The 15073-nt window shown below is 43.1% G+C and overlaps 1 protein-coding gene across 1 annotated transcript in view; it reads right to left on the reverse strand.

The window, feature by feature from the left end:
• LOC117331312 overlaps positions 1–15073 on the reverse strand; it is a 69907-nt gene that overhangs the window by 9602 nt on the left and 45232 nt on the right. Inside the window, 8 exon segments of the mRNA XM_033889981.1 lie at positions 4687–4928; positions 5238–5267; positions 5269–5385; positions 7272–7391; positions 9187–9310; positions 9811–9956; positions 12403–12540; positions 13094–13291. Of these exon segments, the coding sequence (XP_033745872.1) occupies positions 4687–4928; positions 5238–5267; positions 5269–5385; positions 7272–7391; positions 9187–9310; positions 9811–9956; positions 12403–12540; positions 13094–13291 (1115 nt within the window).

Consider the following 15073-nt stretch of genomic DNA (forward strand, 5'->3'; position numbering starts at 1 on the left):
AGGTATATGAAATATTCCTTATTTCTATTGAATAAATACAATGGTTATCTTCAAGTTAAGTAGTTAAGATGTGCATATGGAGAGTATAACATCAATGATGTGAAGTTTTTAGTTATATATATACTGTTATACACTGGTATCAAAAATTGCACCACCTTAAGAGAGACTTTCTGGCATGCCTTGAATCTCTTTTTTGAGGAAAACAAGTACAGTACTGCAACATCCGAAGTTGAAAGCAATAACTTTTGGAAAAATACCTGAATCGGAATTTCTTCAAAAAGACATATACCTTTATATAATGACTCTTCAGCAATCTTAGTTTTAAAGAAATTTGTCAAAAAATACAGGAGGAAATCTCTTCAGGAAAACTCACAGACTATAAAGCCTTCAAAAATTAAAAAAACAAAAAAACAAAAAAAAAAAAAATTCTTTTCAGGGAAACAAAACTTCACATCAAGATCATAATATATACCAAGTTTGAACGAGATCAGTCAAAAATATAGAAGGAGGTTGCCAGACAAATGAAAGTTTACACTGGAAGGATAACGCCATACCATAGTACTCCTGGACCAGTAAAATTTGACGGGCGTAAAAAGAAATAACAGTTAGCCAGCCAGACAATTTTATACTACATTGATTAGACACAGACATAAAAGGGTGATTAACCTGTGTCCCTGGGACACAAGCCAGCCTCCCCACTCACCTAACACTGGGACACAAGCCAGCCTCCCCACTCACCTAACACTGGGACACAGGCCAGCCTCCCCACTCACCTAACACTGGGACACAGGCCAGCCTCCCCACTCACCTAACACTGGGACACAAGCCAGCCTCCCCACTCACCTAACACTGGGACACAAGCCAGTCTCCCCACTCACCTAACACTGGGACAAAAGCCAGTCTCCCCACTCACCTAACACTGGGACACAGGCCAGCCTCCCCACTCCCCTAACACTGGGACACAAGCCAGCCTCCCCACTCACCTAACACTGGGACACAAGCAGCCTACCTAACACTGGGACACAAGCCAGCCTCCCCACTCACCTAACACTGGGACACAGGCCAGTCTCCCCACTCACCTAACACCGGGACACAAGCCAGTCTCCCCACTCACCTAACACTGGGACACAGGCCAGTCTCCCCACTCACCTAACACTGGGACACAAGCCAGTCTCCCCACTCACCTAACACTGGGACACAAGCCAGTCTCCCCACTCACCTAACACTGGGACACAAGCCAGCCTCCCCACTCACCTAACACTGGGACATAGGCCAGCCTCCCCACTCACCTAACACTGGGACACAAGCCAGCCTCCCCACTCACCTAACACTGGGACACAAGCCAGACTCCCCACTCCCCTAACACTGGGACACAAGCCAGACTCCCCACTCACCTAACACTGGGACACAGGCCAGACTCCCCACTCACCTAACACTGGGACACAGGCCAGCCTCCCCACTCACCTAACACTGGGACACAGGCCAGCCTCCCCACTCACCTAACACTGGGACACAGGCCAGTCTCCCCACTCACCTAACACTGGGACACAGGCCAGCCTCCCCACTCACCTAACACTGGGACACAGGCCAGTCTCCCCACTCACCTAACACTGGGACACAAGCCAGTCTCCCCACTCACCTAACACTGGGACACAGGCCAGTCTCCCCACTCACCTAACACTGGGACACAAGCCAGCCTCCCCACTCACCTAACACTGGGACACAAGCCAGCCTCCCCACTCACCTAACACTGGGACACAGGCCAGCCTCCCCACTCACCTAACACTGGGACACAAGTCAGTCTCCCCACTCACCTAACACTGGGACACAAGCCAGCCTCCCCACTCACCTAACACTGGGACACAGGCCAGTCTCCCCACTCACCTAACACTGGGACACAGGCCAGTCTCCCCACTCACCTAACACTGGGACACAAGCCAGCCTCCCCACTCACCTAACACTGGGACACAAGCCAGTCTCCCCACTCCCCTTACACTGGGACACAGGCCAGTCTCCCCACTCACCTAACACTGGGACACAGGCCAGCCTCCCCACTCCCCTAACACTGGGACACAGGCCAGCCTCCCCACTCACCTAACACTGGGACACAGGCCAGCCTCCCCACTCACCTAACACTGGGACACAGGCCAGTCTCCCCACTCACCTAACACTGGGACACAGGCCAGCCTCCCCACTCACCTAACACTGGGACACAAGCCAGCCTCCCCACTCACCTAACACTGGGACACAGGCCAGTCTCCCCACTCACCTAACACTGGAACACAAGCCAGCCTCCCCACTCACCTAACACTGGGACACAGGCCAGACTCCCCACTCACCTAACACTGGGACACAGGCCAGTCTCCCCACTCACCTAACACTGGGACACAGGCCAGCCTCCCCACTCACCTAACACTGGGACACAGGCCAGTCTCCCCACTCACCTAACACTGGGACACAGGCCAGCCTCCCCACTCACCTAACACTGGGACACAGGCCAGTCTCCCCACTCACCTTACACTGGGACACAAGCCAGCCTCCCCACTCACCTAACACTGGGACACAGGCCAGCCTCCCCACTCACCTAACACTGGGACACAAGCCAGTCTCCCCACTCACCTAACACTGGGACACAAGCCAGCCTCCCCACTCACCTAACACTGGGACACAGGCCAGCCTCCCCACTCACCTAACACTGGGACACAAGCCAGTCTCCCCACTCACCTAACACTGGGACACAAGCCAGCCTCCCCACTCACCTAACACTGGGACACAAGCCAGCCTCCCCACTCACCTAACACTGGGACACAAGCCAGCCTCCCCACTCACCTAACACTGGGACACAAGCCAGCCTCCCCACTCACCTAACACTGGGACACAAGCCAGCCTCCCCACTCACCTAACACTGGGACACAAGCTAGCCTCCCCACTCACCTAACACTGGGACACAAGCCAGCCTCCCCACTCACCTAACACCGGGACACAAGCTAGCCTCCCCACTCACCTAACACTGGGACACAGGCCAGTCTCCCCACTCACCTAACACTGGGACACAAGCCAGTCTCCCCACTCCCCTAACACTGGGACACAAGCCAGCCTCCCCACTCACCTAACACTGGGACACAGGCCAGCCTCCCCACTCACCTAACACTGGGACACAGGCCAGCCTCCCCACTCACCTAACACTGGGACACAAGCCAGTCTCCCCACTCCCCTAACACTGGGACACAGGCCAGTCTCCCCACTCACCTAACACTGGGACACAGGCCAGTCTCCCCACTCACCTAACACTGGGACACAAGCCAGTCTCCCCACTCCCCTAACACTGGGACACAAGCCAGCCTCCCCACTCACCTAACACTGGGACACAGGCCAGTCTCCCCACTCACCTAACACTGGGACACAGGCCAGCCTCCCCACTCACCTAACACTGGGACACAAGCCAGTCTCCCCACTCCCCTAACACTGGGACACAAGCCAGTCTCCCCACTCACCTAACACTGGGACACAAGCCAGTCTCCCCACTCCCCTAACACTGGGACACAGGCCAGCCTCCCCACTCACCTAACACTGGGACACAGGCCAGCCTCCCCACTCACCTAACACTGGGACACAAGCCAGCCTCCTCACTCACCTAACACTGGGACACAAGCCAGCCTCCCCACTCACCTAACACTGGGACACAGGCCAGTCTCCCCACTCACCTAACACTGGGACACAGGCCAGCCTCCCCACTCACCTAACACTGGGACACAGGCCAGCCTCCCCACTCACCTAACACTGGGACACAAGCCAGCCTCCCCACTCACCTAACACTGGGACACAGGCCAGCCTCCCCACTCCCCTAACACTGGGACACAAGCCAGCCTCCCCACTCACCTAACACTGGGACACAGGCCAGTCTCCCCACTCACCTAACACTGGGACACAAGGCCAGCCTCCCCACTCACCTAACACTGGGACACAAGCCAGTCTCCCCACTCACCTAACACTGGGACACAAGGCCAGCCTCCCCACTCACCTAACACTGGGACACAAGCCAGCCTCCCCACTCACCTAACACTGGGACACAAGCCAGTCTCCCCACTCACCTAACACTGGGACACAAGCCAGCCTCCCCACTCACCTAACACTGGGACACAAGCCAGCCTCCCCACTCACCTAACACTGGGACACAAGCCAGACTCCCCACTCACCTAACACTGGGACACAAGCCAGCCTCCCCACTCACCTAACACTGGGACACAAGCCAGCCTCCCCACTCACCTAACACTGGGACACAAGCCAGCCTCCCCACTCACCTAACACTGGGACACAGGCCAGCCTCCCCACTCCCCTAACACTGGGACACAGGCCAGTCTCCCCACTCACCTAACACTGGGACACAGGCCAGCCTCCCCACTCACCTAACACTGGGACACAGGCCAGTCTCCCCACTCATCTAACACTGGGACACAGGCCAGCCTCCCCACTCACCTAACACTGGGACACAAGCCAGCCTCCCCACTCACCTAACACTGGGACACAGGCCAGCCTCCCCACTCCCCTAACACTGGGACACAGGCCAGTCTCCCCACTCACCTAACACTGGGACACAGGCCAGCCTCCCCACTCACCTAACACTGGGACACAGGCCAGCCTCCCCACTCCCCTAACACTGGGACACAAGCCAGCCTCCTCACTCACCTAACAACAGCAACGTCCACATGGGAGTGACCATATGTGTCCAGCAACATGGCCAATGCTGTCTCGTAGATCTGACCAGCCAAGGGATCGGTTCGACCATCATAAACAATGGCCAGGTCACTGAGGATTCCAGCAATTCTCGGATGAGTCATGCCGACATCACTCCGGGTCAATTTCAAGTCCTGGAGGAAGTAACCCACAGCCTTGTCCAGCATGTTCTGGCTATAGGACAATTCTCCCAGCTGTAGGCAAATGGAAACATCATCTGAGACACATAATATCAACTCTGAACTGTCTCTGTATTAGTTCACTCTCAGGTACGTTAGGCTAATATATGATGGCTGAATTTCTATTTCCTGAACAAATTTCTCTGAAGTAATAGTTCAAAACAGCATTTGACTCACAAATATGGTTGTCATCAACATATTATTAAGGTAAACGGATAAATTTCTGCCTAAAATATATGATATCTTTCTAAAACAATACCATAACAATCAATACATGCATCATTACCATATTGTTGACGATGCCGGCCACTACAGAAAGCTCACCTTGTTGTAGATGGCAGCCACATAGTGATGGTTTGGGACCCAAAACATCCGTGGCCAGCTCCAAACAACGAACCAACAACTTCTTCGCCTCTCTTTTGTTCTCTTGCAGGTTGTACACAGTGGCTAGCCCTAGTAGGCCTTCACACAGCTGGTGAATATAGTACGTCAAATTAAAGGGGGGGAAATGGTAATAACACATTGTAATATCACTGTTACTTGGGTTACTGTAACTGTAATTAATGGCAGATACTTCAAGTTACGAATAACACCAATGACAACTTAACCCCACTACAATATAAAAGTACAATAATGTAGTGGTTGGGGTACATTATATTTTGTGGGTACAATAGTGGGTTGGGTACAATATATTTGGTGGGTACAATAGTGGGTGGGGTACATTATATTTGGTGGGGTACAATAGTGGGTTGGGTACAATATATTTGGTGGGTTACAATAGTGGGTGGGGTACATTATATTTTGTGGGTACAATAGTGGGTTGGGTATAATATATTTGGTGGGTTACAATAGTGGGTTGGGTATAATATATTTGGTGGGTTACAATAGTGGGTGGGGTACATTATATTTGGTGGGGTACAATAGTGGGTGGGGTACAATATATTTGGTGGGGTACAATAGTGGGTTGGGTACAATATATTTGGTGGGGTACAATAGTGGGTGGGGTACAATATATTTGGTGGGGTACAATAGTGGGTGGGGTACAATATATTTGGTGGGGTACAATAGTGGGTGGGGTACAATATATTTGGTGGGGTACAATAGTGGGTGGGGTACAATATATTTGGTGGGGTACAATAGTGGGTTGGGTACAATATATTTGGTGGGGTACAATAGTGGGTTGGGTACAATATATTTGGTGGGGTACAATAGTGGGTGGGGTACAATATATTTGGTGGGGTACAATAGTGGGTGGGGTACAATATATTTGGTGGGGTACAATAGTGGGTTGGGTACAATATATTTGGTGGGGTACAATACTGGGTGGGGTACAATAGTGGGTGGGGTACATTATATTTGGTGGGTACAATACTGGGTGGGGTACAATAGTGGGTGGGGTACATTATATTTAGTGGGGTACAATAGTGGGTGGGGTACATTATATTTAGTGGGGTACAATACTGGGTGGGGTACAATAGTGGGTGGGGTACATTATATTTGGTGGGTACAATACTGGGTGGGGTACAATAGTGGGTGGGGTACATTATATTTGGTGGGGTACAATAGTGGGTTGGGTACAATATATTTGGTGGGGTACAATAGTGGGTGGGGTACAATAGTGGGTGGGGTACATTATATTTGGTGGGGTACAATAGTGGGTGGGGTACAATATATTTAGTGGGGTACATTATATTTGGTGGGGTACAATACTGGGTGGGGTACAATAGTGGGTGGGGTACAATACTGGGTGGGGTACAATAGTTGGTGGGGTACAATAATGGATGTGATATAATCAGTCAGTGTGTCATATTTTGACTTCTTGGTCAAGAACAGGAAAACTTGAAATGAGTTCAGGGTCCAATGCCAAGATCACAAACAACATTACTATTTGAGAATATTTGTCATCATTCTAGTGACTCAGATGAGGATAAAATTTATTGGCCAGTAGATAATGTTTGGGGGATAACATGATATACCTGTAATCAGCCCAAGCCTGGTAAGACATATCTATTGTAGTTCAATGGAAATGAAACTAATTATATTCCATTGTCCTTCAATGAGTCCTTCCCCCAGTTTACATCAGAGGTTATGTGTTGGCCATCTGGGTTTACTGGCAGTGTAAACTTAGCACACGAGGATTGGTATGGTTTTTCTCATTTAGTTTTTGATACAGATACATTTTAAAATTATTTAATTTATTAAGATATTCTAGATTTAGAACAATTCATATCATGATTAGGAAGAAAACCTATCAATGGATACCTTATATGACAACCTTAACACACATTGTCTGTATAGTGTAACTTCTGTCTGGTTAAAGAATTAACTAAACCTGTGATACACATATAAATTAGATACCTGTAGTTTCTGACTAGGGGTCTCGATCCTGTTCTGTCGACTGATGGCTTCTTGGTAATATTTGACTCCAGCCTCCAGTTCCATTTGTTTTTCACACACAATTCCTAGCTGGAGGAGTGACTGTGAACAGTTGTTATTTAAATGTCAGCATTCAATTCCTTACTAATGTTAATAGTTCACATCGAAAGGGTTCATCAAAACATGTGCTACTTCATAAAAATGCACAACACTAATGAGTCATTATAATTTAAACATGACCATGATTATCTAAGTTATCATGGGCGTATAACCCTGATCAGTCATTATAAACATGACCCTGATAAGTCATTATAAACATGACGCTGATAAGTCATTATAAACCTATGATAAGTCTAATTGGTACACCAACCCTCTACCCTTTAAACATAAGTCTAATTGGTACGCCCACCCTCTACCCTTTAAACATAAGTCTAATTGGTATACCCACCCTCTACCCTCTAAAACATAAGTCTAATTGGTACGCCCACCCTCTACCATCTAAAACATATATATGCTAATTGGTATACCCACCCTCTACCCTCTTAAACATAAGTCTAATTGGTACGCCCACCCTCTACCCTTTAAACATAAGTCTAATTGGTACGCCCACCCTCTACCCTCAAAAACAAAAGTCTAATTGGTACGCCCACCCTCTACCCTCTAAAACATAAGTCTAATTGGTACGCCCACCTTCTACCCTCTAAAACATAAGTCTAATTCGTATACCCACCCTCTACCCTCTAAAACATATATATGCTAATTGGTACGCCCACCCTCTACCCTCTTAAACATAAGTCTAATTGGTATACCCACCCTCTACCCTCTTAAACATAAGTCTAATTGGTACGCCCACCCTCTACCCTTTAAACATAAGTCTAATTGGTACGCCCACCCTCTACCCTCTAAAACATAAGTCTAATTGGTACGCCAACCCTCTACCCTCTAAAACATATATATGCTAATTGGTACGCCCACCCTCTACCCTCTTAAACATAAGTCTAATTGGTATACCCACCCTCTACCCTCTTAAATATAAGTCTAATTGGTACGCCCACCCTCTACCCTCTAAAACATATATATGCTAATTGGAACGCCCACCCTCTTAAACATATATATTTTAATTGGTACGCCCACCCTCTAAAACATATATATGCTAATTGGTACGCCCACCCTCTAAAACATATATATGCTAATTGGTACGCCCACCCTCTAAAACATATATATGCTAATTGGTAAGCCCACCCTCTAAAACATAAGTCTAATTGGTACGCCCACCCTCTAAAACATATATATGCTAATTGGTACGCCCACCCTCTAAAACATATACATGTTAATTGGTACGCCCACCCTCTAAAACATATATATGCTAATTGGTACGCCCACCCTCTAAAACATAAGTCTAATTGGTACGCCCACCCTCTAAAACATATATATGCTAATTGGTACGCCCACCCTCTAAAACATATATATGCTAATTGGTAGGCCCACCCTCTAAAACATATATATATGCTAATTGGTACGCCCACCCTCTAAAACATATATATGCTAATTGGTACGCCCACCCTCTAAAACATATACTTATGCTAATTGGTACGCCCACCCTCTAAAACATATATATATACTAATTGGTACGCCCAATCTCTAAAACATATATATGCTAATTGGTACGCCCACTCTCTAAAACATATATATGCTAATTGGTACGCCCACCCTCTAAAATATATACTTATGCTAATTGGTACGCCCACCCTCTAAAACATATATATATACTAATTGGTACGCCCATGACTCTCTAAAACATATATATATACTAATTGGTACGCCCACTCTCTAAAACATATATATATGCTAATTGGTATTATCGATGTATAAAGAAAGTTATGATTATAGTGCTTACCTTGATGACATCGGGGTGTTTACAGCGATAATTCCAGTTGTAAGTATTGATTTTGTATACAACTGTTCCATGAGATACCGTGTACCGTGCCTCAAGCTGTTCAAGTAACAGCTCATTCACATCCCTACAGTAAAGATTCATATACAATTTTCTAGTCTATCTAACTACTAATTCTCATCCCTACAGTTAAGATTCATATAAAATTGTCTAGTCTATCTAACTACTAACTCCTGACCCTGATTGGCTTGATGGCCCACCACTCTATTGACTGAGTTAAAGAGAAATTCCTCTTTCCACAAAGCTATAAAGAAGGAGATTGTATCACTATGTACACTTTTTACATTAAAACCGGTACCTGTCACAGACAAAATATGTGTACTTAGTAAACAGATATATAGTGTCTCACCTGAAAAATGGTTTTAAAATTCATTTTTGCATTTTTTAAGTTCAGCAAAATTTTTTCCACACCAATCTGAACAATAATTAAAAGATGAACCCAGACTTTTAACATTGTTTAAGAAGTTTCGTTACATACAAATAGATATGGGCATACACAATTGTAATATATATCAAGTAGATCGAAACATTTTTAGAAATGTAAACACGGAAATGAAGCCCCCCTACCTGGATGCTTTAAACAGGCCAAGATGGAGAAAGAAGTCTCCCAGTAGATCCAGAAGTTGTGAGTAGTCCTGTGACTGTTTGTCTTCTTCCTTCACCTCATCCAATTTGGCCAAATAAGCGACTTCTGCCTCAGTGTAGTCTCCAAGCTGTAAGGAACGGCCAGTAAATCAGCTAGTTCATGATACTGGACTAAGTGAATGTGGTTAAAAAAGCCAATTATAAGTGAAGGAATAACTGGTAATATAATGGAACAATGTCTAACTAAAGATGACCTCACCTTCTACCAAATGTATCATTGGTAATACTGAACAGTTAGTGTCAAACTAAAGATTACCTTACCTTCTACCAAATGTATAACTGGTTATATAGAGCAGTAAGTGTCTAACTAAGATTACCTTACCTTCTACCAAATGTATAACTGGTTAGTACAACAGTTAGTGTCTAACTAAGATTACCTTACCTTCTACCAAATGTATAACTGGTTAGTACAACAGTTAGTGTCTAACTAAGATTACCTTACCTTCTACCAAATGTATAACTGGTTAGTACAACAGTTAGTGTCTAACTAAGATTACCTTACCTTCTACCAAATGTATAACTGGTTATATAGAGCAGTTAGTGTCTAATTGGTTAGTACAACAGTTAGTGTCTAACTAAGATTACCTTACCTTCTACCAAATGTATAACTGGTTATATAGAGCAGTTAGTGTCTAACTAAAGACTACCTTACCTTCTACCAAATGTATAACTGGTTAGTACAACAGTTAGTGTCTAACTAAGATTACCTTACCATCTACCAAATGTATAACTGGTTAGTACAACAGTTAGTGTCTAACTAAGATTACCTTACCTTCTACCAAATGTATAACTGGTTATATAGAACAGTTAATGTCTAATTGGTTAGTACAACAGTTAGTGTCTAACTAAAGATTACCTCACCTTCTACCAAATGTATAACTGGTTAGTACAACAGTTAGTGTCTAACTAAGATTACCTTACCATCTACCAAATGTATAACTGGTTATATAGAGCAGTTAGTGTCTAATTGGTTAGTACAACAGTTAGTGTCTAACTAAGATTACCTCACCTTCTACCAAATGTATCATTGGTAATACTGAACAGTTAGTGTCTAACTAAGATTACCTTACCTTCTACCAAATGTATAACTGGTTAGTACAACAGTTAGTGTCTAACTAAAGATTACTTTACCTTCTACCAAATGTATAACTGGTTATATAGAACAGTTAGTGTCTAACTAAAGATTACCTTACCTTCTACCAAATGTATAACTGGTTATATAGAACAGTTAGTGTCTAATTGGTTAGTACAACAGTTAGTGTCTAACTAAAGATTACTTTACCTTCTACCAAATGTATAACTGGTTAGTACAACAGTTAGTGTCTAACTAAAGATTACTTTACCTTCTACCAAATGTATAACTGGTTAGTACAACAGTTAGTGTCTAACTAAAGACTACCTTACCTCCTACCAAATGTATAACTGGTTATATAGAACAGTTAGTGTCTAATTGGTTAGTACAACAGTTAGTGTCTAACTAAAGATTACTTTACCTTCTACCAAATGTATAACTGGTTAGTACAACAGTTAGTGTCTAACTAAAGATTACCTTACCTTCTACCAAATGTATAACTGGTTAGTACAACAGTTAATGTCTAACTAAGATTACCTTACCTTCTACCAAATGTATAACTGGTTATATAGAACAGTTAGTGTCTAACTAAAGATTACCTCACCTTCTACCAAATGTATAACTGGTTATATAGAGCAGTTAGTGTCTAACTAAGATTACCTCACCTTCTACCAAATGTATAACTGGTTAGTACAACAGTTAGTGTCTAACTAAGATTACCTTACCTTCTACCAAATGTATAACTGGTTATATAGAACAGTTAATGTCTAATTGGTTAGTACAACAGTTAGTGTCTAACTAAAGATTACTTTACCCTCTACCAAATGTATAACTGGTTAGTACAACAGTTAGTGTCTAACTAAAGATTACCTTACCTTCTACCAAATGTATAACTGGTTAGTACAACAGTTAGTGTCTAACTAAAGATTACCTTACCTTCTACCAAATGTATAACTGGTTAGTACAACAGTTAGTGTCTAACTAAAGATTACTTTACGTTCTACCAAATGTATAACTGGTTAGTACAACAGTTAGTGTCTAACTAAGATTACCTTACCTTCTACCAAATGTATAACTGGTTATATAGAGCAGTTAGTGTCTAACTAAGATTACCTTACCTTCTACCAAATGTATAACTGGTTATATAGAGCAGTTAGTGTCTAATTGGTTAGTACAACAGTTAGTGTCTAACTAAGATTACCTCACCTTCTACCAAATGTATAACTGGTTATATAGAACAGTTAGTGTCTAACTAAAGACTACCTCACCTTCTACCAAATAACTTTAAAAATACCCTCATTATCACATCATAAAATAGTTAATTACAAATGTACATGGATCAGCTACTTTGTACAGAAAGTACATGAAGTATACATATATGATACAAACATTTCCCCATTGGAAAGAATGCAGAAATATTTATCTTATTTGATTCAACTCACCAACTGCCATGATTTGGTGAGCTCAAACTTGCCATCTTCTGTTCGAGCCAGTCGAGAGAAGACCTTCAGGTCACTGATGGTCTCCTTGAGTCGCTCCAGCTCCCCAGCCTTCCCCAGTAGGAATGGCAGCTCATCCACCTGTCAACAAACATGCACCTCATACATAAACTAAAGATACTTTAACTATAAAAACACCTCATACTTCAACTACAAGATACAAACAGTACTTCTAATCAGCTAAAAACACCTTATACTTCAACTACAAGATACTCCAACTTCAAACACTCTATACATGTAGATTAGAAGATACTTCAACTATAAAAATACTTCATACTTCAACTATAAGATACTTCAGGTACCTTTAAAACACTTCACACTTCATTCATACGGAAAAATACTTCTCTCTGACTCTCTATAACACTGATTTTGAATTATCAACTAATTAGAACATAATTATGTTTAATTACATGGTTGCATGCAACTATTCCTGCTTGGATGAAAATGGAGCTAAATATAGACACAAAAGTCTTACACAAATCTGTTTCCATTTTCATTGTAAATATCAACAATTTAATAGACCATATATATAACTGGATGACGAAATTCTGCACATGGCATATTACTACATGTATATAGGTATACATCAATGTCTCCTTGAGGAAACAGTAGAAAAGTGACTGAATGAACATACCACACGGTCGTCGAGACTCTTGGTGGAGAAATAGTCGGCCAGTCGTTTGAAGCTCTCTTTTTTCTCCTCTGGTGTACGCAGATATTTCTTCTCCACAGCCTGACGCAGGTGGTCATGGAAAAAGTTCACCACACCATTGCGGTTAACCAAGTTCTCCACCAGTGAGAGATAGAATGGGGACCATACAGCACTAGGCACCTGTCAACATAATTAACATTAGCCGAGTCTAACATAAATCATGTACATAAATGTAAGAGTTCTATTGTGACTTTGATCATGTTTCATGTGAAAACACCTCAGTGATAATTTTCGGATATGATTCCTGAACAGAAAATATTCCAAGTTGTTATTTATTGTTATTCTCGGGTCTCTCCACAGATCCATTGATGGGGGAGACATGCAGGTCTCCTGGTCATAAGTCATATGGTATTTTCAACACATACTTTTTTCCATGATTTGGCTTTGCCATTTCCTTAGGTCCCAATAAATGTCATCTGCATAAATATCAACATTTTCCTGACTGCTTAAAGCAACGATGTTGTATAATCATGATTTTATCTTAATTTACATCAATACTAACAGTGAAGGGACAGTTTTTGGATAATAGAAATCTATAGTACAGTTATGTAATACTATATAGAGATTTTAAACACCCAGGTTGTTGGACAGTCAGTTAAATAAATTATGAACATTAAATGGTTAAAAAGTATCAAACAAGTAATGTCAAGTGTGGTGAGAAATTCACACTTCAAACAAGTGATGTCAAGTGTGGTTAAAAATTCACAGTTCAAACAGGTGATGTCAAGTGTGGTTAAAAATTCACACTTCAAACAAGTGATATGTCAGGTGTGATGAGAAATTCACAGTTCAAATAGGTGATGTCAGGTGTGGTGAGAAATTCACAGTTCAAACAAGTGATGTCAAGTGTGGTGAGAAATTCACAGTTCAAACAGGTGATGTCAGGTGTGGTGAGAAATTCACAGTTCAAACAGGTGATGTCAGGTGTGGTGAGAAATTCACAGTTCAAACAGGTGATGTCAGGTGTGGTGAGAAATTCACAGTTCAAACAAGTGATGTCAAGTGTGGTGAGAAATTCACACTTCAAACAGGTGATGTCAGGTGTGGTGAGAAATTCACAGTTCAAACAAGTGATGTCAAGTGTGGTGAGAAATTCACACTTCAAACAAGTGATGTCAAGTGTGGTGAGAAATTCACAGTTCAAACAATTGATGTCAAGTGTGGTGAGAAATTCACACTTCAAACAAGTGATGTCAAGTGTGGTGAGAAATTCACAGTTCAAACAGGTGATGTCAGGTGTGGTGAGAAATTCACAGTTCAAACAATTGATGTTAAGTTTGGTGAGAAATTCACAGTTCAAACAGGTGATGTCAAGTGTGGTGAGAAATTCACACTTCAAACAAGTGATATGTCCAGTTTGGTGAGAAATTCACACTTCAAACAAGTGATGTCAAGTGTGGTGAGAAATTCACAGTTCCAACAAGTGATGTCAAGTGTGGTGAGAAATTCACACTTCAAACAGGTGATGTCAAGTGTGGTGAGAAATTCACACTTCAAACAGGTGATGTCAGGTGTGGTGAGAAATTCACAGTTCAAACAGGTGATGTCAAGTGTGGTGAGAAATTCACAGTTCCAACAAGTGATGTCAAGTGTGGTGAGAAATTCACACTTCAAACAAGTGATGTCAAGTGTGGTGAGAAATTCACACTTCAAACAGGTGATGTCAGGTGTGGTGAGAAATTCACAGTTCAAACAAGTGATGTTAAGTTTGGTGAGAAATTCACAGTTCAAACAGGTGATGTCAGGTGTGGTGAGAAATTCACACTTCAAACAAGTGATGTCAAGTGTGGTGAGAAATTCACAGTTCCAACAAGTGATGTCAGGTGTGGTGAGAAATTCACAGTTCAAACAGGTGATGTCAGGTGTGGTGAGAAATTCACAGTTCAAACAAGTGATGTCAAG

This window comes from Pecten maximus, chromosome 7 (assembly GCF_902652985.1).
Source record: "Pecten maximus chromosome 7, xPecMax1.1, whole genome shotgun sequence".
NCBI classification, from domain to species: domain Eukaryota; kingdom Metazoa; phylum Mollusca; class Bivalvia; order Pectinida; family Pectinidae; genus Pecten; species Pecten maximus.